General features: G+C 40.8%; 1 protein-coding gene across 2 annotated transcripts in view; it reads right to left on the reverse strand.

Moving 5' to 3' along the window:
- Positions 1–3,630: 3,630 nt before the first annotated feature.
- Positions 3,631–22,308, reverse strand: part of CLCN4 (chloride voltage-gated channel 4) — a 65,324-nt gene continuing 46,646 nt past the window's right edge. For both annotated transcript variants that reach the window (XM_050963621.1, XM_050963629.1), the window contains 7 exons: positions 21,851–22,057; positions 21,677–21,757; positions 20,538–21,083; positions 17,692–17,878; positions 14,615–15,013; positions 6,640–6,856; positions 3,631–4,912 (listed from right to left, as the gene is read on the reverse strand). In XM_050963621.1, the coding sequence (XP_050819578.1) occupies positions 4,822–4,912; positions 6,640–6,856; positions 14,615–15,013; positions 17,692–17,878; positions 20,538–21,083; positions 21,677–21,757; positions 21,851–22,057 (1,728 nt within the window). In that variant the 3' untranslated portion in view covers positions 3,631–4,821. The remainder of the gene's footprint in view (positions 4,913–6,639; positions 6,857–14,614; positions 15,014–17,691; positions 17,879–20,537; positions 21,084–21,676; positions 21,758–21,850; positions 22,058–22,308) is intronic.

Consider the following 22,308-nt stretch of genomic DNA (forward strand, 5'->3'; position numbering starts at 1 on the left):
TTAAAACTGTGCCTGGATGGAACCTGCCCCAGCATGGGTAGAGCAGATACCACTCCCATCCTCTGTTTGGAGCTAAGCCAAGAAAACAGGGCAGGAGAGGGAAGTAGTGGTGTCTGGAGATTAAAGAGGAGGTTAAAGGGGGAACAAAAAGGGAATGGGGCTGTAACCAGGCCATGTGGCAGCTGGCTGGTCTGGGCATTGAAGCAGGGCAGGCAAGGTTTAGGGAAGGAGGAGAGAACCTGGCCCAGGGCTGGTGAAGCACAGGTGTGAGAGGAGAGTACCAGATCTCACACACATACCTGTGTATTACCTTTCAAGAAAGGTTCTTCTCTCACTAGGGGTGATTGACAGCTCCTGGCACTAAAACTGCTACCATTCCTGGAGGTAGCTCCAAGGCTCTGTGATGGCCAGTTTCAGTTCATGGGTCCTGCTCCAATTTTTTATAGTCTCCTGCAGGCTTCTGCTATGATGATTCTTCTTCAGCTTATGGACACCAGTGTAAGTATGGGGAAGAGCCAGCAACACCATATGGGTTTACAGCAATCGATGGCCCTATTACAAAGTCTCCAGGGCCTTTGTTGTCTGCTTCTGAAATGTAACCATCTCTCAAAGGTGTTTAACAATACACAGCTCAGCGGCACAAAAAAGGAGGAGGAAATGAAGAATGCTGTATCCAATGGAGACTGCAGGGAAACCTTTAGGCCAGGCACATAGCAATTAGTTTAACTGGAATATTGCCAAGATGTCCGGGTTAACACACTTACTTTCTGGAAAAGTGCCATGGCATCTTTAATGCCTTTTGTGGTCAACCCCTTGATTTAGTGTCACATCAGCATAAAAACATAGTGAAACGTCTACCACTGTGTGAGACATTAACCAGGAAGAGCCCAATCCCACATTCTTTCTTCTCACTGAAAGCAATTCCCAGGCACAGAATTAATGGGAGTTCTTGCCTGAGTTACATGTGCAGGATTAAGTCTACCATTTTCATTCGCAGAGCTAGCTCCAATCCAAAAAAGTAATCATGAACCACAACCAAAAATTGAACTCACACAGGAATTTGAATTAGCAGCCTTAAACTAGCTTAAGGAAGACAGAAAACAGAACAAACTTGCAGGAGAACAAATTATCTTCTTTCTTTAATTTTTAAAAAAAATAAAGTAAGAGTTCATGTTACTAAGACAATGTACTGCAATGTTGCTCTCCAAATACAGTATAAGACTATTTGTCTGAAGTTCATTGTATGGGGTTGACCAACTCAATATATAACTTTAGCAATCACAAAACTGAATCAGAGATATCCCAACTCATCCAACAAGCTTGAGTGGTCATGTGCGCTGAAGTCTAAAGTCATACTGGTACGCATGATAAATGCTTTTTCACTTAACAATATGTTCATCTTTGTGGCTAGAACTGTAAGCTTATTTTATTTAAAAAGAGACTCCACCATTACTTTTTAATAAGGTGCAACATATAGACTGCTTTTTACAATTAAAAAACAAAGTAAAGCAATACTTATTAGTATGCACTCATTCCAACATGGAATTAAATGAGATCTTCTACAATGCTTGAATGGTCTTGTTTTCTGCTTCCCCAAAACAAAAAAATTAGCAGTTACTATTACAGTGACACTCAAATAAGGGATAGGTGCATGTTAGTTTTGTCCTGTTCCTTAACAGAAGGGCTCCTGGTGCAGAACACTTCAAATACATGTCAGAAGCTGAGTCTAACTCAACACTGTCCCTGCATAACAAATGTGTAATACTGAACTTGCATCATTCATCAGCAAAGGTTTTATTCACCCATTTGGTTTGACATCAGCCTCAGTACAATAGCTTGAAAGCAAGTATTGAACTGTAGTTGCATACATTGAGTTATATACTACAGTAACGTCCTCACTCTTAAATTAACCAAGTTCTGTGAAACTTTTTAGGTTCTGCAGAATTAATTAAATAATTAAGGCTGAGATCTATACTTCAGGGTTTGTCCAGTAACTTCTGAGATCAATGTTGATAAATGCAAAGTAATGCACATTGGAAAACATAATCCCAACTATACATGTAAAATGATGGGGGTCTAAATTAGCTGTTACCAATCAAGAGAGAGATTTTGGAGTCGTGAATAGTTCTCTGAAAACATCCACTCAATGTGCAGTGGCAGTCAAAAAATAAACGGAATGTTGGGAATCATTAAGAATAGGATAGATAATAAGACAGAAAATATCATATTGCCTCTATATAAATTCAGGGTACAACCACATCTTGAATACTGTGTGCAGATGTGGTAGCCCCATCTCAAAAAAGATATATTGAAATTGGAAAATATTCAGAAAAGGGCAACAAAAATAATTAGGGGTATGGAACGGCTTCCGTATGAGGAGAGATTAAGGAGACTGGGACTTTTCAGCTTGGAAAAGCGACGACTCACAGGAGATATGATTGAAGTCTATAAAATCATGAGTGGTGTGGAGAAAGTAAATAAGGAAACGTTATTTACTCCTTGTAAAACAAGAACTAGGGGTCACCAAATGAAATTAATAAGCAGCAGGTTTAAAAACAAACAAAAGGAAGTATTTTTTCACACAATGCACAGTCAGTCTGTGGAACTCCTTGCCAGAGGATGTTGGGATGGCACATACTATAACAGGGTTCAAAAAAGAACTAGATGAGTTAATGGAGGACAGGTTCATCAATGGATATTAGCCAGGATGGGTAGGGATGGTGTCCCTAGCCTCTGTTTACCAGAAGCTGGGAACGGGTGACAGGGAATGGATCACTTGATGATTACCTGTTCTGTTCATTCCCTCTGGGGCACCTCAAATTGGCCTGTGAGAAGACAGGATACTGGGCTAGATGGACCTTTGGTCTGTCCCAGTATGGCCATCCTTATGTCTTTTGGGAATACTGTATGGACATAAAACATTGATACCATAAAGGGCTTGTACTATGGGCATTACATAAGGCATATTTTATAGCCGTGGACTATAGCCTCCTCTCTTCCAGAGATAGATGGTGTAACTGATGACAGTATTTGGCCTTCTGCATTCAGACTATTACAGTCTATTACAACACAAAATACCTACATTCTGCATCCCACAGAGCAACAGAATAGGAAGGCTTTAGGACCAGGTTACCCCAACATATTTGGAGTAGTTTCCTTTTAAACTTCACATTCTGAGGACATAAGTGACACAAGGTAACAACAACAATTGCTTTCTTGCACCCCTGTCCAAACTTGGTACTATGGAGGGTTGCAGCATGAATCCTGTACATGGTACAAGCAGATTAAAGAGTGAGTAGCTCTGCTAGAAAATAAATATTTCAGCCATGCTATTGTAACACACACACCTCTCGGGTGTGGTGCTGTGTCTCAGATTGTGGCACCGAGACCGCTTAGAGATTAATGAGTCTGCCACAGTCTTAGCTAATAGCCATGTGGCTTTTAGCTCATGCATTTACCTCTGGAGGTCCCAGGTTCAATCCTGCCTGCTGGAGACCAAGGTCTGTTGGTGTTACAAGTGGGGACTTGTCTGGGATTTCAACTGGGAAGTCTCTGAAGCTCGGAACATGCTTCCTCAGCTAGGGGAAGTATGTAACCCACACACCTCCTGGGTGTGGTGCTCTGTCCCATCTAATGACACCAAGACCACTTACAGAGAGATTCATGAGTCTGCTCTACAGCCTTAGCTAAGGCCCAGGTGACTTTTGACTCATACATTAAGCTCTAGAGGTCCCAGGCTCAATCCTGCCTGCCACTGACTGGGATCTCTCAGTGTTACACTATATTAATTTAGGCGATTTCTTAGCAAGTGCAAACAATTGCCAGTGGAGGAATAAGGAATAAACTGGAGCAGGGCAGAAATCACTGCAGAGCTTCATTTGTCTGTTTCTTCTAATTACATGGAGGAAGATAGGTGCCTAACTCCCATTGAATTTCAGTGAGAGTTGGGCACCTAATTGTCCTTTGTGCCTTTGAAAATCTCCCCCGTGAGCTTTTTATACTTTTCCCATAGTCATAGCAAACTACATCATACTAAATATTACAGTATCAATTTGCCAATTTTTGCATAGAGAAATAATGAATCCTTACAAATCAGTCTCTGCATTTTAAAAATAACAGAGGAGAGCTGATTGAGAAAACTGCTAAACTGAGTAAAACTGAATGGCTTAAAGCAGGAAACAAAGGACAGGCAGTTTAAAGTGAACAGAAGTGTATTCCACAGCTTGAGTTCCACTCCAGTCTCAATGAACTTTTACCAAAATAAATGAAGATGACAAACTTCTCCATAAATGGGATGAGTTTTTTCCATGAAAATATTTTAGTATAATTCAGTTGCAAATAAATAACCATGACATCAGTAACAAATAAATCAACATGAATCATACATGCTTGGTTCTCTAGTTTAGAGCACAGGTTTACAGCTGTTACTAACTTATTTATAAATATCTGCTAGTCTTCACACCTGTCTAATAAGTTAGTGTGAACTTTGGTGTGTTCTCCAGTACTTCTGGCTCCTTATCTTCAAACCATATCACTTTAACCTGTACCACTTCAACCATATCACACATACCAGCAGAGCTATTAGGAAACTCATTGAAGAAATATAGCCCGATGTTTGCAGCTAGAGAGAGTGTCTAACCTGACTATCTGATTAAATAAGTCTCATCCTGCATCCAAACTGCTCTGTTATAGCTTAGTTCTGGGCCACTCCTCATACACTCTATTCTTCTCTTTAAACAAAACAAAATACTGTATGCAGCCTTTGTGTTGATCTAGGAGAGATTCCTTCAAGGTTATTTCTTCCATTCTTCTGTTACCAGTCTAGTTAAACATGATAGATTCAGGGTCCTGGTTTGCCATTTGAGCCATATGTCTTAACACATCCTTTTTAGTTATGATACCCAGCAGCCTTCTAGAAGAGAAGAAAAAAGGAAAGATGAATCATCTTATATCTCATCTATTTTTTCTGTTCTGCTGTAGGGTCCTTTTATGAGAGCTCCCATGTGCAGCTGTGGATCTCAGTTTCCAAAATGATGATTAAAAACAAAGCAAAACAAAAAAACTATTCTCACCTAATGATAACCACGAAGACAATAAAAACCATGTCCATTAAAAAAATGAAGTGCTCTGGTTCTCTTTACCTCCTTTTGTGGAGAATCTATTTCACTCTGTGTTCAAGTGAGAACTGTAATTAATGCAACACCATTTTGTTTGAGAAAATAATAAAATTCAGAATAAAATTCACTCTCGAGCAGAGGGCCACCTGCACAAGATATAGGCAACACAAAACCACTTAACCCATCTAATCAGGAGCTAAGGGGGGGGGCCTATGACTTGTCCTGGCATTCTGCACAAGGGTGAATTTCAGTTTGTGTGTTCTTTTTAAAAATTCTGATGCCCTTATTTTCACGACATAGTGCCTTACTCCCATTGACTTTAATGGAACTAAACAAGAAGTGACCATCCAACAGGAGTGAGAGTTTTGGAATCTGCCCCTTATTAAGCTATAACTAGCAATGCAAGTGCTGGTTGTGAAACATTTTTAATATCCAATATCTCAACTCCTCAGGGGCCAGAATACCTCCCAATGCTACAAAGCATTCCTTTCCAACTCTTGAAGATAGATAGATACTGGTTGGAACCCCATCATTCTTAGCATCAGTTGCCTTTCAATTCAGTTGTAAAATAATGTTTGTAGCTGATGCTTCAAGAACTGCTAGAGGTAGAAACCAAAACCAAAAGGTTCCAAGCCTGAGTGCCTAATAGTAGGCACCTAAATCCATATTCCAAATCAGAGGCCTTATTTCCACAGTTGTTGAGCACCCAGAACTGAAAATGACTGTGGATACTCAGCACCTGTGAAAAGCAAGCAGGTTTTATTCAGGTGCCAAAACTTTAGGCATCCAAATTTATCAGGAATTGGGCCACTGAAGCCCAGGCTAGACTGTCTCTTCAAAAGGTTTTAAAACCAGTTTGAGCTGTAAGGAAAATTTCCCCTGTGCAGACAGAACTGTTGTTTCACACTTTTCATTCAGTTTCTGTTCCTGATCATTTTTTGTCATCTGTCACTCGTGGAGTTTTAACTCACTTTCCCTTGCTGTCAGACAAAACTGAGCAGATTTATTTTCCTCAGTTGTCATCCACATCATGCTTTTCATGAGCCCTTCAGCCTGGCTGGAAGACTAGGGACAAGCAAACCCTTTGCACACAGTGATACTTTGCCAACTCAGCATTTGCACTTGCTTAAAAACAAAATATATAGGGACATCAGCCTGATAGTGTCTGTATTTTATTGTCCCTTATCTTAGATATGGCACCCAAATTACAATACACTACAGAGAAGGGAACATGGTCTGAGCGTGAGCTCAATGGCAGCCAGTACATCTTTGCTTCTAATTCTAGCTCTGCCACTGATTTTATTCTGTTGCCTTGGGCAGCCACTTGACCTGTCTACCTTAGTTTTAGAGAAAATAATAATACTTACCCAGCTGACTTTATAGGCTGTTGAGAGTTAGTTACTGCTTAGAAATTCCTTTGAATAACAAAAGTGCTATATTTATTACAGCTATAGCAAAGCTGGTGTGGCACTTTCCTTCCCTTTAAGTACTTAATCTCGTTGGTTCATCTATATATACTTACCCACTGCGTGTGACAAGACATTGTCTGAGTCCAAGTTTCCGAAAGATGTCTACCACAGTCTCCATTGGCGTGTGGTCAGTTACTGTGAAAGGGCTCAAATTGAGAATGCGCCGTAGCTTCAATGGGTGAGGGCTGTTGGGTGGGAGCTCTGGTGGATCTTCAGTGAAATACATGATAGAATTGCTCACCACCCCATCCTGACGCTGTCTTGCGTTCTCTGGAGGACAAAGAGATCAGGCACATGGCAGACCAAACTCATGTACATCCCTACTTGGAACTGAACAATTACATTTGCTTTAAATATCAGAACATGGGATTACAGAGCAAATCACTCGCATTTCACAGGGTCACCACAGTAATTCAAAGAATCCTATCCCCAAATCAAATATAAAAACAGTTCCTGTCCCTTTTATTTTGCTTAGCATATCTTTACTATTTCTTGTGTTGGGATGTTCATTGTCATCATTCTCCTAGGGAGTCAAGGTTTGGAAGACCTCCCAAGATGATGGAAATGTGGAACTTCTGCTGTACATGTACACCTGGATTTGGACATTGTGACTTCTACACCACCATAGAGGGGCAGTCTGTGGGCATGGGTACTCGGTCTGTACACTGATCCCATTCAGGGTGTGTGTAAGAGATGGAGCCATTTTTCCAGGATTGCTGAACCATCACATGTCCTGCCCACAGGTTGGGGGGCAGATTCTGTCTCCTGGACCTCTCGATACTTTTTCATATAAAACTTGTTTACCTAGGCTTCATGTTGGAAGGAGCCATGGTTGTCTTTAAGGAAAAGGAGCAATAGTGAGGGGAAAGTGCTGAGCTAAATGAATTTGATCACCTCCATGTTCTCAACTGTGCACATTTGCCCATTTTCCAAATCAAAACCTCTCACTGGCACCTTGATCAAGCTGTGAAGTGAAGTTTACTCCTGGCTTTTATGACTATTATTACAAGCCTGTCACTTAACATCTACCCCTAGCTATTTGCTTTACAGTTATTGTTGAAGTGGAAATGGCTGGTTTTCTTTGCACTTTTCTCTTCACCAGCTCTTCGTTTGTACTCTGCAGTGTTTGGTGCTAACAACAGATGAAGTGAAATCTCAAGAATGATGATAGAGACACCTCCCTTCTCCCTAATATAAACACACTTTTTTTTTTTTTAAAGAATTCATAGCTGATTCTAACCATTTTCCTTTTTGATTGATTCAGGTTGCTTCTGTTCCTGAGAGGCATAGGAAATTGGAGACAGTCAGTGAAAATATATATATTCTTGGAGCTCATTTCCATCAATTAAAGTGCAGAAACCTGCTTTGTGACTTGTAATGTGAAGACAGTAATAATTTCCAACACATTCCTGCTGCATTATTTTTCTCTTAAAGATTATTTTGTTGTAATATTACATGACACAGTAATATTAGGTGTGAAGTGGAGCTGGAATCAGAGCAGCTCCACTTCACACCTAATATTACTGTGTCATGTGACTTTCAACCTTCTCACCCCATATATTACACATACCCCTGCAATTTACAGGAATGATACTAATCTTGTCTTTTCTTGTCTTGATTTATACATCTGACTTTCAAAAGTGAATGTGCCTGCACAGGTCTTTGATATATTAAACTATGGGTTTACATTATCTAGCTGAAGGTGGTTCATTTAGTCTGACCCAGGTCAAGAAATGTTCCTCACATAAAGAACCATGAATAAATCAGCTAGTTATTTTCACTCCTTTATCTACACAGGAAGCAACAGACAATGACAGTTTGGTAACTATTTTTCCAAAAGTTCTACTCCCCCCCCAAATGACAATGACACTGGACAACTGATAAGCCCATGCCATTATTTTACTCCTGGAAGTAAAATGTGTGTCTCTAGAGACAATGCTTTTGCAAATGATACATTAACATTGGTCTAAATTCAGTAGTACCATAAATAGGGTGAAATTTATACATAGGGTATAAACGGGTTGGAAAGTTAGAGACGTGATAATAAACAGTAATGCACAGATATATTTCAGTCAGTGAGCGTGCAAAACTTAGTCCAAGGAGCAAAGCAGCCCCAAAGGAAGGGTGACTATATTTGCTGACTCCACTGAACCAGAGTAATCCACAGAAGACAGCTCCTGTCAGATTTAAAGGTGAATTAGTCTCTGCAGATATGGAAATGGCCTCTCGGATCCAAGTTACCCATATGAGCTTCAAATTCCAGCTTCTCTAACCTAGGTAGCTCTTAGACCCCGTACTGACGATTTCTCTGTAGTGGAAAAGTACATAGAGTTATCCAACATAAGAACATTAGAATGGCCTTACCGGGTCAGACCAAAGGTCCATCTAGTTCAGTATCTGTATACCAACAGTGGCCAATGCTAGGTGCCCCAGAGGGAGTGAACCTAAAAGGCAACGATCAAGAGATCTCTCTCCTGCCATCCATCTCCATCCTCTGACAAACAGAGGCTAGGGACACCATTCCTTACCCATCCTGTCTAATAGCCATTTATGGACTTAACCACCATGAATTTATCCAGCTCTCTTTTAAACACTGTTATAGTCCTAGCCTTCACAACCTCCTCAGGTAAGGAGTTCCACAAGTTGACTGTGCGCTGCGTGAAGAAGAACTTCCTTTTATTTGTTTTAAACCTGCTGCCTATTAATTTCATTTGGTGACCTCTAGTTCTTGTTTTATGGGAATAAGTAAATAACTTTTACTTATCCACTTTGTCAACATCACTCATGATTTTATATACCTCTATCATATCCCCCCCAGTCTCCTCTTTTCTAAGCTGAAGAGTCCTAGCCTCTTTAATCTTTCCTCATATGGGACCCTCTCCAAACCCCTAATCATTTTAGTTGCCCTTTTCTGAACCTTTTCTAGTGCTAGAATCTCTTTTTTGAGGTGAGGAGACCACATCTGTACACAGTATTCAAGATGTGGGCATACCATGGATTTATATAAGAGCATGTTAGTTATCTTGTTTGAACTAATATGGCATTCACATTGTTTGCCCTGGTCCACAAGAATGCTTTAAAAACTTATTAGCTAGTCATGGCTAGTCACAGGTAATGCAAAATCAATGTGATTACACCACTTTTTATTAAAAGTGTGCATTTGTCTCCTCAGCTAGACAGACCTGCATTTGCCTCTCCATCTTTTGCTACCAGAAGAGAAGCACTATTTCTTCAGAGTCTAGTTACACTGGAGAAATGCATCTGTGACGTTGCACTCTATATGATTTTATGAAAATATGCTAATGACTGTGAATATAATGTAACTGGAATATGCTTCATGCAAACGGTCTCTTGTAAGGTATCATTACAAAGCTTATTATCTACTGAGTGTGGTCATCCTATTTGTATAAATGTATCACTCTTGTATCTGAAACTAGAAATATAAAATATAACTCTGAGGTCCTATTGCAGTTATGCAAAGTATGGGCCATTAATGGTGATTTGGAATCTTGATGGCTCCCATCAACCAGGACAATTGATTGTGGATGGCTCTGTTTGCTTGTAGGCCTTCCTCTGCCATCAGAATTCTCACTTGGAGGCTCAGTTCTCTCCCCAGCCTTATTCACATGAAGCCTAGCAGAATTAGTAAGACATCACATGCTCAAATGCCAACAGTATGCAGATGACATACAGCTCTATCTATCCTTCATACTGTCATTAAGTTAGCTCAGTACATGGCTGAGATCAATTCATGGACAAAGAACATCTGGTTGAAGTTACATCTGAGAAAGACGGAGGTTATGTTTGTTGGCAACGGAGTTTGCAGCCACGGTGAAGTCTTCTGTGGTTGACAACACACACCCACAATTGGTTAAGCCAGTCTGTAATTTAGGAGTGCTCTTGGATTCCTCACTGACTTTAAGCTGTCACATAGTAGTATTCACAATTGTCTTCTACAGCTGGCTAGAAGACTCCATCCAATACTGCTGGCTGAAGACCTGGCCTCAGTAATATGTACTTTTGTTACTTCCAAATGGATTTCAGCAATGCAATACTCCTGGCATAGAACCATAAGTCCTCAGTATAGAACACAGCAACACATCCCTTCAGTACCATGGGCCACCATGAATTCATCCAACTAGTCCTCTGCTCACTACATTAAATTCCCATTGAATATTAGTTTGTGTTCACGATCTCTAGTTTTACCTTCAGCCTTGCCTTCACTAATAGGCAGACATGGCACAGCATATATACATAAAAGTATGGAAAAATAAAATAAAATTAATAAAAAATGTCAGAAAACATGCAATTTTTTCCTTGTCACGAGGAAGAAATAAATAAGGAGAAAAGACACACATGATGCTAGTTATAGCACTTCATGCCCCCCCGGAAGGCTCTCCTATAGCATGGTGCAGGGCATGAATAGAATAGAATCCTTTTGAGCTAGAAAATTTAAATCAGGATTTTGATTTATAAAAGACACACATTAAATCATGTAGAATCACCATGTACCATGAAAACTAACCAGCGAGACTGTTTATTGCAAAACTGGAGTAATATGAGATCAGAATCAGTCATATGGTTTCCAAACAGTTGCTGTTACTCCCCACTGCAGCCCCCTCTCTGCAGAAATGGTGGGAAGCAGTCATGGATAGTCAACAAGTCCTGGATGTTTTAGGAAATCTTATCTATGAAGAAATGTTCTTTGATTTTTAATTCTTGACTCTGCCCCAGGCCTATTAGAAGAGATTTTAATTAGAGCTCCCCAGAAACTACACATTTTTTTCCTGTGGAAAATTTGGATTTCACATAAGCCATTTTCTGAGAGGAAAATATTTCAGTTGAAAAATGTGGACCAGCTTTAATTTTTAATTAACTCTGCCCTAATAATAAAAAGCTTAGAGACAGGATCACACATCCATGTGCCTCCCTGCGAACAAACTCGCCTTGTTGCCGATTAGCATCATCATCAAAAAGTATAATTCTCACCTTTTTATACCCATTTCAGATGGTGTCTGATCTCTCTACATTTAAATTAACAGGCCTGATCCTTTCCTGTTTGCAGCTTTGCTGGTCACTGACATTGGTGTGACATTAGTGCAGCGGGCCTGAAATCCAGCCTGGCAACTCGCTGCAAACTCACTGCATGACAACATACAGTACAAGACAGATAAGGGTCAGGCCCAATGTATCTAATCTGTATTTTCAAGTTCTCAAAAGGGAATTTAGGGAGTTAGGGATGGGCAGCACCTTAAAACTAGTTGGAAAGAAAATGATATAAAACTGCAAACTCCATACATTTTATAAAAAGAACTCTTGGTCTTTATATCTTTTGTTAACTCTCAATCACTGGTTTATTTTGCCCTTCTGACCCTGCCATATGTGTGTTTTTTGTATCTGCCAGAGGAAGTGACAGCCCAGAGGCAAAACAAAGGAACACTGTCACAATTGTTGGCTTAATTATCCTGTAAATGACTTAACAATTGTCTTGTATTGAAGTTATTACTTTGAGGATTCCTTCCTTGTAATTTTGTAGGGGGTAGGAAGGAGAAGGGATATGGGGGGGGGGGGGGGGCTTTTGAGTTGATGTTATTCAAAAAAGCAAATTCCCTTGAACTACTTGGTTGTCTTTTACAGTTAGATGAGCCAGGTGCCTTGTAGTTTGAGGTGTGTGCACTTCCCTATTTTTGATAATTGCAAAACTAGTCTGAATTCACAAATAGGGTTGCCAGGCATCTGGTTTTCAACTGGAATGCCCAGTAGAAAAGAGACCCTGGCAGCTCTGATTGGCAACACTGGCCGAGCTGCTAAAAGTCCAGTCAGTGGCACAGCGGGGGCCCAGGGCTAACGCAGGCTCTCTGCCTGTCCTAGCTCTGCACTGCTCCTAGAAGTGGCCGCTAGATCTTTGCAACACCTAGGTGCATGGGCGGCAGGGACCCTCTGCGCGCTGTCCCCACCCCCAGTGTCAACTCCACTACTCTCATTGGCCAGGAGCTGTGACCAATGGGAGCTGTGGGGGTGATGCCTGCGGGCGCGAGGGCAGCACAGAGCCTCCCTGGCCACCCATGCGCCAAGGGACTGCAGGGACCTGGCAGCCACGTTAAGTGCTGCTGGGATCCCGTACCTCCCACATCCCAACCCGCTGCCCCAGCCCAGAGTCCCCTCCCACACCCAAACTCCCTCCAGGAGTCCTCCACCCCAACACCATGCCCCAGCCCTGAGCTCTCTCCTGCACCCCAAACCCCTCATCCCCAGCTCCACCCCAGAGCCCTCACTCCCCTTCATACCCCAACTCCCTGCCCCATCCCAGAGCTCTCTCCTGCACCCAAGCCCCTCATCCCTGGCGTCATCCCAGAGCTCACACCCCCAGCCAGAGCCTTCACCCCACCCACACCCCAACTCCCTTCCTTAGCCCGAAGCCCCCTTCTTCACCCCAAACCCTTCATTCCCAGCCCCACCCTAGAGCCTGCACTCCTAACCAGAGTCTGAACCCCCTCCCACACTCCGAACCTCTGGGCTCCAGCCTGGAGTCGTCTCCTGCACCCCAACCTCTCATTTCTGGACCCACACAGAGCCTGCACCCCCAGCCAAGAGCCCATACCCCTGCACCCTAGCCCCCTGCCCCAGCCTGGATCCCTCTCCCGGACCCCAAACCCTTCATCCCCAGCCCCACCCCAGAGCCCACACCCCTAGCCATAGTTCTCACCCCCCTCCCCAAGCCTGGTGAAAGTGAGTTGGCAGATGGAGAGTGAGCAACAGAGGGAGGGGGATGTAGCGAGCTGTGGCGGGGCCTTGGAGAATGGGCAGGGGAAGGGTGGGGCCTCAGGGAAGGAGCAGGGCAGGGTTGTTTGGTTTTGTGTGATTAGGAAGTTGGCAATCCTATTCACAAGCCATTTAAACCACCCACCTTTCAGTCATGCAGTTAAAAACAAACATACTTGTAGCTTAAGGGAAGGCTTCAATATGTATTATAGCTAGAAACTGGGCTCTAGAATTCTTCTCTCATCTGCTTCTTATCACTCACTCCCTATGCAAAACATGAATCTATTAACTTTTGAGTCTATGGCACTCTGTTAAACCGACAGTGACGAAGTGGATTCCAAAGTAGGCACAAAGTTTTTCCATCCCTTGTGCTTAACATATATAATATGACACCAATCATCAGTTTTGGAGGAAAGGAGATGGGAAATCAAATTACAGATGGACACCTGATGGGAACAAGTAATTTTTAGGTCGAATTTTACTTAGGGGTAGATCCACAAAGGGACAAATTGAGAGGCAAGGCTCTGAGAAAGTAGGTGTTACAAATCTTCCCTTTGTAAAGGGATACTTTAGGTAGTATCCTTTCAAGTAGAGCAGCTTAAAATGTAAAGAGTACACAGTTTACAGAGCAATTTTTTCTTCGTGAAAAAGTCCCTGTAAGCAGGAAAGGCTGTCACCAAAATGATTGTTATTTTCTACTTTTAGATTTTATTTTCCAAAGAACTCAGGAGCCTTCCCTCCTCCACTCATCTGAAAATCATACCACTGATCTTTCAGGTCACCAAGATCTGCAAGATTTAAATGCTTGCAAATTAGAATAACTATGATGTGATAACAGAAACTAACACAGTGTGGCACCAGCACTTTGCACGTTTTTATGTAGTGTCTGGGGTTCATAGACATCTTTGGACTTTTACTGCTGAGAGTGACAAGAGGTTTGGTTGGAGGCTAGAGATGGTACTGACCAGGGTCTGATCTGACTTTCACCAATTTGAAACTGGTTTAACTCCAACGGCTTCAACAGAGTTACTTCAGGTTTACCTCAGCATAACTGAGTGCGGAATTAAACCCCAGAGGTTGGCTGAAGGTATGTTGTAGTGGGGAGGTTGCTTGGCATGGTTCTTACAAAGAAGGGTAGAAACAGCCTTCCACATCCTTTGGAGTAAACATTCAGTTTTGTTCTTACTTACCTATTTGTACATGCTTCACAGTATCGCTAATGCCCTTTACATTCCCATTAAAATCTATATTGTACTCTTTACTCACTTATTGCAAGAATCAGTTCCCGTCTCTGTGCAAAACCAATGAGACGCTCCGAGTCTTTGGAAACCACCACCGGAAAGCCGTTGTAATCGGTCTCTTTGATTAATGTCTCCACATCTTCCACAGTCATACTACCCTGTGTCAGAACGGAGAGTGGAGGCTCACCACGCCTAGGCCTCATGACATCTGTTGCTAGTGTTCGGTGTGTGAACTCATCCTTAGCATCCAGAAATGGGTAACCATTCAAGTGGATGTGTGCCTCATAGATCCCTTCTTTCCCAAAGGCATCTGCTACCCACTTGCTGGTCACAGCTGCTGCCATTAGGGGTACAATATACTCCAAGCCTCCGGTTAACTCAAACATAATAACCACCAGGGAGACAGTCATTCTGGTAACTCCACCTGCCAAGAAAAAGATCATTCAGGTTCCCCTCTAAAAAAACCCAACAAATATCTATAAATGTGTCAACTCTTCTGGCTTTCTAGTATCTTATCTTCATAAAGGCATGAAATTATTCAACCCCCTCACTGTGTGTCATTCACTGAAAGTACAGGTTTCCATTTCATCTGCTGTAATTTTGAACAGAAAAGGTTACAGTGACATGCTCAATCCAAATTTATTAGCATGTGAAAAGCACATAATTACGGACTCTGGTACCTGCGTGCTTGAAGATTACCTTAATTCAACAATCTGGCGCAACAGCAAAGCACACGTCTGAACTGTACTTGATACATGCATACCAAAACTGGATTGAGGTAAATCTAAACTACTAGGCCCATATTTCTGGGAAAACCAGTGCTAAAGTGCAGACATGTTTAATTTCATTATTGACTTCTTCATTTATATACAATTGATTCTATTGAAAGTTTAATTTGAAAACATATTTGATAAAGGATTACACTCAAAGAAAAAGAAGCATCAAGGGAACTGTATTAAACATAGCACGCTCCTCGATCAACCTCTGTAAATTGCTTGTAATAATGTAAGCAGCTTCCATGAAATGTGTTTTTGTAGCTTGGTTGTGATGACCCTCTGTATATAAATCAGTTCTAGCATCAACATTCTCCACTGTAGTTTCTTTGTGTCATTTTATAATTAATCTGTTTACTGCTGCAGTTTACATTACAGTATATAACAATTGTATATGTTTCTCCAGGTAATATGTCAGAAAGATCATTGTAATAATTTGATATTCTTAGATCTCCAAATACAGTGCCATTTTTTAGATTGGAGAGAGAGGAAAATAGGTTATTAGAAGTTGTTTTTTATATAATGGCATGGGTAATGCTATGCAGTTACAATTATTACACAGATGTTTGTGGCTGTAAAAACAGAATATGATTGCCTGCTAATGGGTGCACAGTAAAGAACTTTTCTTTAATATAAAAGCAAAACATCTACACTGATAAATTCTGTTTTGGAATGCTAAAGAAAAGAATAAAAAAGGACAAGTGATGCTGGTTTACTATTTCTGACATTAGGTTCCTACCATGACTAGTGTCGCAAATGAGCCTACTTATCTACCAGTGCTTCTCCGGACACAGCTTTCATTGGAAGCCTACTGAATTACACAAAGGCCTGGTCTACACTTAAAATTTGCTGGCATAGCTATGAACATATGGGTGTGAAAAATCATACCCTAACTGACATATCCTGGCCAGCAAAAGCCTGAGTGCTAGACGCAGTTATACTGGCACAGGAGTCCTTTTGCCAGAACAGCTTATTTTGTTTGGAGTGCTTGTATGAGCTATACTGGCAAAAACACTCTTTTGCTTGTACAAGATTCATCTACACAAGAAAGTTTCGTTGTAGACAAGGCCTGTGATATATGTCCATTATTTGCATAGTCCAAATACCAAGCAGCAGTGGAAATTATGTAAGATACAGGTCAAGTAAAAAATGAAAGAAGAAATAACATGCTTGGAATTGATGTTTTCACATTTTCTTTCTATGTACAACTTGGCATTTGATGTATGAGATTTAGTTTATATCACTGGCCTTACTTTAACAATTAGTATTTAGGACTGAATGGCAGTCCAATTGAAGTTAATAGCAAAATTCACACTGGATTCAAAGGAACCAGGCTTTGAACCTATAATCAAGGAGTTTTCGTAGAGTCTTAGTATTGCTTCTTGGCCTTCTGGTTAAGAGGGGCGAAAGCATTATGTAAGTTGTATCTGTTCTTATCGATTTAATATCTGATATGTTCTTAATTTAAGGACTGTCTATTCCATTGGTTTTTGAAACAGGGGGTTTTCTTTTTCCTTTTTTTTTTTTTTTTTTTTTTTTTTTTAAAAAGGGAGGGAGGGATAGCTCAGTGGTTTGAGCATTGGCCTGCTAAACCCGGGGTTGTGAGTTCAATCCTTGAGGGGGCCATTTAGGAAACTGGGGTAAAAATCTGTCTGGGGATTGGTCCTGCTTTGAGTAGGGGTTTGGACTAGATGACCTTCTGAGGTCCCTTCCAACCCTAATCTTCTATGATTCTATGAAAGCCTGAATATATATAGCCTGCGTGATTGGTAATAGGATACAGACCTTTCACGTCTAGATCAATTATTTCAATTTGGGCAAAATTTGTAGTGACCAAAGACGGCTTTCCTTGGTTCAATAGTGGAATATTTTAAATTAGTGGGTAATTACAGTGGAAATCACAGCCATCACAAATGAGCAAGCCTCTTGGGAGAGTTTTCCAGCTCTTTATAAAAAAGAAAACTCTTGTTCTTTTTAGAACTCTCTCCCCACTCACCCCCATATTGTTTGCAATTGACATCCATTTTGGCAGATTCAATAGAGAGGATTAAGTGTAACTGGGCAGAGACAACTAACTGCCCCCTCTCCTCTAGACCATGTTTAAAGTACACTGATGGGGCAATGTAAAGAAGAGTTCAGTGCTACTGCCTGTGCTGTGCCTGATTGTATAATTTGTTTCCAGGATTGTCAGAGTGGCAAACTTGCATGCTTCCATGAGCATGAAATTCTCTTAACTATTTAAAAAACCCACAGTACATCTGGAAAACATCTTGTAGCGTGCGTGCGTGCACACACACAGACACAAATTAAAGACCACCACTTACTGTACCTAGACATGCTGCAGCTCCCACCATAGCATAAAGTCCTGGGGTGACACAATCCGCTCCTGGTCTACACCAGTTCCTGAAGATGATCCAGTCATGATGATGGTAAGCCAGCTGCTCTACTCCAATTCCAACCATTCTACCAGCCATGGCTCCCACAGCCATGCTGGGAATAAAGAGGCCTGAAGGGATCTTAAATGAAATACAGGTAAGTGATAGTTTTGACCAAAAGGTCTCAGCTATGCATGTAATACATATAGTAATAGAATACCAACATCCCTTATCGGAGCCAGTGCCAGACCCCACAACTCTCCGGAAATCTTAGTGGATCTTCTCCTTAGTCTGAGATGGTCCTCTGCAATGACTGGAATTATACAGGTACTTAAAAAGTAATATATAATTTAAATACATGCTTATCTATTTGACCTAACCCTAGTTCCTGAATTCACACCAACTTTATTTCTCAGTATTGCTTTGAGCAATCTTCTTTTTTGAATTCAATATTTGCACATTGCATAGTTTTAATTTCTCCTCCTCTGAAGGCGTAGTTTTTGGGGGTCTCATAAGTTCAAAAAATATAGGCTTAACTGTAAATAGCATCTAGAAATGAACCTCTGGCATATGGGATACTTTAAAACTTTATTACTGCTGTTCACCTTTATTTACTTTATCAATGTAATTTAGATTGGATTTTAAATTAAAGCATTAAATATCAAGCATGTCTTTCAGGTAAGAGAGATTTATTGGTGGGGAAGAAATTGTTTGGCAGCCCATTATAAATTCTGCAGGGTTTTTAAAATTTTTTAATTCTGAAAATCAAGTTAGAACTGGTGAAAAGTGCTAAAGCCTGGAGGCTGAAATCCTCTCTCTGCCCAAAGAAAAGGTTTGGCACTGGTAGCAGCAGTGCTCATTTCCCCAGTATTCTCATTCCTGTTCAGGTACAACCTTCTCTAGAGAGTGTTAAGCCTCCTTGTCCGTTCTCTCCTTGGGTTCTCTGCTGACACTACCAATTGATGCTGGTGGTTTTTACTGTGTGGGCAACTGTCCACTAAAGAACTGTACTGAGAACTTTTAGCTACTGAACAGCCATAATGATAACTTTGTGCCAGTATCAACCTCACCCACATCTGAACTTGAGACTTCAACAGTGAAAGACGTCACCATCTTATTTCAAATCCTCCTCCAGTTCTATCAAGTTATATTTAATCCACAGGAGTCTAAGAACACTTAACTTGGGCTCTGTTTGTTCCTACAATTCAGGAAATCTACTAAAATTGAGAGATAATGTTAATAATATTTTAATCATTAAATGGCTTTTTATTATTAACAATATCCCCAGTGTAAGAAAACCCATGTTTCTTCACTTAGATTATCCTATTATTATTTCCAAAGTCAACTACAGAGTGAAACCTTATAAAACAAACTAAATGAGTTAAACCTAGTAAGAGTAGTACCATAAGGAGAACCTCAAGTTTGAGCATCACATGGAAAAAATACTAGGCCTTTTAGGCGATGGATCCTCTGTTCAAGCTTATTCTGCAAGATAGACTTTAATGGTTTTAGCTTAGCATATGGCATTGCTTAGCATATGGGTGGCTCAGCAGAACTTGATTCATTCTGCTATGGACAGGTCCTAAATTAGACATTGAGAAAATAGCAGTTGGTTAGGTCAGCAAAATAATCACACTGTTGGGTTTATTTCAATAGTTTTGCTTTTTGGAATAAAACCATCAATGTAATTATGTGAATGCGAGCTATTAGTTTGTACAGAGACACGTATGTTTAGAAATGGGCCCCATCACCAACCATATAGCTACAACTTGCCTCTGCCCACATTTTGTGTAGTCTGGGCTTGGATAAAATGGAATCTGGACCACAAAACCCCGTTTGTTTGGAGTGGGGAGGTTTAAACAAAAATAACCCTTGATTGCTCTAGGTTCACCTTTAAACAGCATCTTTTTTCTTTCAGCCATTTGGTCTGATGTACAGAACTCTATTTCCCCTTTCTTTCTAGAAAGCAAAACTTGACAAACACAATGAGGGAAAAAAAATAAAACAAACCAATAAAACCCACACTGATGGAATATTACAGCTGAGCTTTTATTTAAAATTTTGCACATTTGCATAATCTCGTGATCTTTTAAATGTAAAAAAGAGTCAGTAAATTCAAATTTTTTAGCTCCCACAATCAGTGCAACTTGGCTACACTGCACTATATTAAGACAAGTATTCAACAACATAAAATAGTCCATATTTCCAAGGGAGCTGGATTTCAGCTGAAGTGGAAATCATGCTGAATTGACTTACTAGCAAAAGTGAATTTAAATGCTCAACTACAGTATCTTTTTTTTAAAACGAAGAAAAATCAAAGAAACCTAGAAGATACAACAAGGGTGCTCATTCCAGTACTGTCTTTTTTGTAGCCAATGCAATTTGATGAGAAGAAGGGGAAGCGAGTCATACAAAAATAGATAGAAGGCTACAGCTAAATTGAGTTATTCTGTATATTACAACGAAATACAAACGCTGAATGAAAGACATGAGATGGTTATGTCATAGCATCTTACAATTCACCCGACATCATGAGTATCTGTGGAACTGTTGCTAATTTCTGAATCTTTAGAGGAATTTGTTGCCATCAAAGCAGAATCCTAATTAAGCCTTAATTTTCTAATGCTTTGTGCTTCAGAATTTTGTACGTTCTCATACACATCCCTGGTATTATGCCAGATGTATGTAACCTGAACATGACACTCTAAGCTCTAATATTAAACAGGTCTTGTCATGCAAAAGTCTAGCTTCAACATGCAATATGGATTGCAGCAGTGAACTTTACACACCCTTAACTTACCTTCATGCCAAAAGTAAATATTGTGATGATAATTTTAAAAATCAGAGCCAGGGCCAGCTGCCACATTGCAGTGTAGACTCCGAAGCCAGCAGGTCTGTCAGGGATGTCATCCACAGGCCTGGTCATGTTTGGGTCATTAATGTAGTCACAGAGTTGTGAGGACTCCAGAGCGCCACAGTCATTGAAAAGCTCAGAGATCAGCTCACTGGTGCTCCTCCGGGTGTATGGATTAGGATAGGCAATGATGGCAGTGATAGCAGTTACCGCAATGACCTCTAGGACAGGATACTTCCCAAGCCTGGTTGTTTTGCGCCTCCTGCACCATGCAATGTTGCAACGGATAAAGAGTGTCCCCCACAGACCTCCAAAGACCCCAAGCAGAATGAATGGGAAAAGTTCAGCCATATACCAGGGGGTGTGGTACTCCACATAAAAAAGAACCAGTCGGCTGTTTCCAAACGGATTGATGGACCTCAGAGTAAAGGCAGCCACAAGAGCAGCAAAAAATGACCTCCAGAGTGTTTTCAGGGGGAAATAATAACTAACCTAAAACAAACAGAGACAGTGAATGCTTAACCGAGTGGGAGGTAAGATGTTTGATTTAGTTACTCTCTTTTCTGTTGCACCACAGGCCCTACTGCAGTTAGTATGACTTTACATATATGGGTGTGCTGCGACCAGAACGTGGTCACATATCTGTAAGGAAAGGCATCTTCAGACTTGAGGAGGAAATTGCGAACAATGGAAAATGAACGTAAGATGAATCATAAAGAAAGCTGTTGAACAGCGATGTTTTAAACTGACACACTGGAGTTATGATCTCTAGACATGTGGTAGCAAGTTTCTGTAATCTTTTGTTAGAATGCTTAAGGCATACACCTTTTCGTATGGAGTCAAATGCTGAACACACTCAGCACAACCATGCCTTTGGTTATCTTCAGGAGACTATTGCTCCTCTTCCGCCAACATTGTGCTAATCTACACGGTTACTTCTTATTGGCAACAATTACAGATTATATATGCTTATATATGGTATAACAGTATTGGGAAAATAAAAAGGATTCTTAAGGAAGGAATCAAGGGAAAGTATTTTTACTGATGCAAATGAATTCTGCAAACATACACCATATATATCTTACCTCTTCCAGGCTAAAAAGTACACCACCAATTGGAGCACCAAAAGCAACAGAGACTCCTGCAGCAGCTGCAGCTGAAAGCACCTGCAACACAAAGATTTGCATACACGGCATGAGCCCTTTGAGTTGCTGACTATATTTAAGGGGAAAGAAATGACAATCTGAGTCCAAGCTCACCTCTCTCCTCTTTCCTTCATTCTTGCTGTACTTTGAGAAGAGGCTGCTGAAGAAGTTACCACAGCAACAAGCCACATGCACTAAAGGACCTTCTTTGCCGAGGCTGAGGCCTGAAGACACCACCAGAACCAAGGTGACTGTTTTGATTAAGAGCGTCCACTTCCCCAGGTAGCCCCTAATAATGAAACCACTCAGGATGGTTTTTATCTGGAAGGCAGGAAGAATAGGTTGAAGAACTAAAACTTCTGCAACTTCAATTTTGCAAAAAACAACTTAAGAGCTATAGTAGGCAAATCATTGCTTGAAAGAAGCCAATGATGCACAGAGCAAAAGATTAAGACAACTTTTCTACAGTGATATCGTACTAGTGGTTAACATGAGTAGTGGGTAAACATGACAACAATTTTACAAGCTAGTTACTGTGGTCGGACCCCTGCCTCTATGAAGTCAACAGGACG

The sequence above is a fragment of the Gopherus flavomarginatus genome, chromosome 1 (genome assembly GCF_025201925.1).
Source record: "Gopherus flavomarginatus isolate rGopFla2 chromosome 1, rGopFla2.mat.asm, whole genome shotgun sequence".
NCBI classification, from domain to species: domain Eukaryota; kingdom Metazoa; phylum Chordata; order Testudines; family Testudinidae; genus Gopherus; species Gopherus flavomarginatus.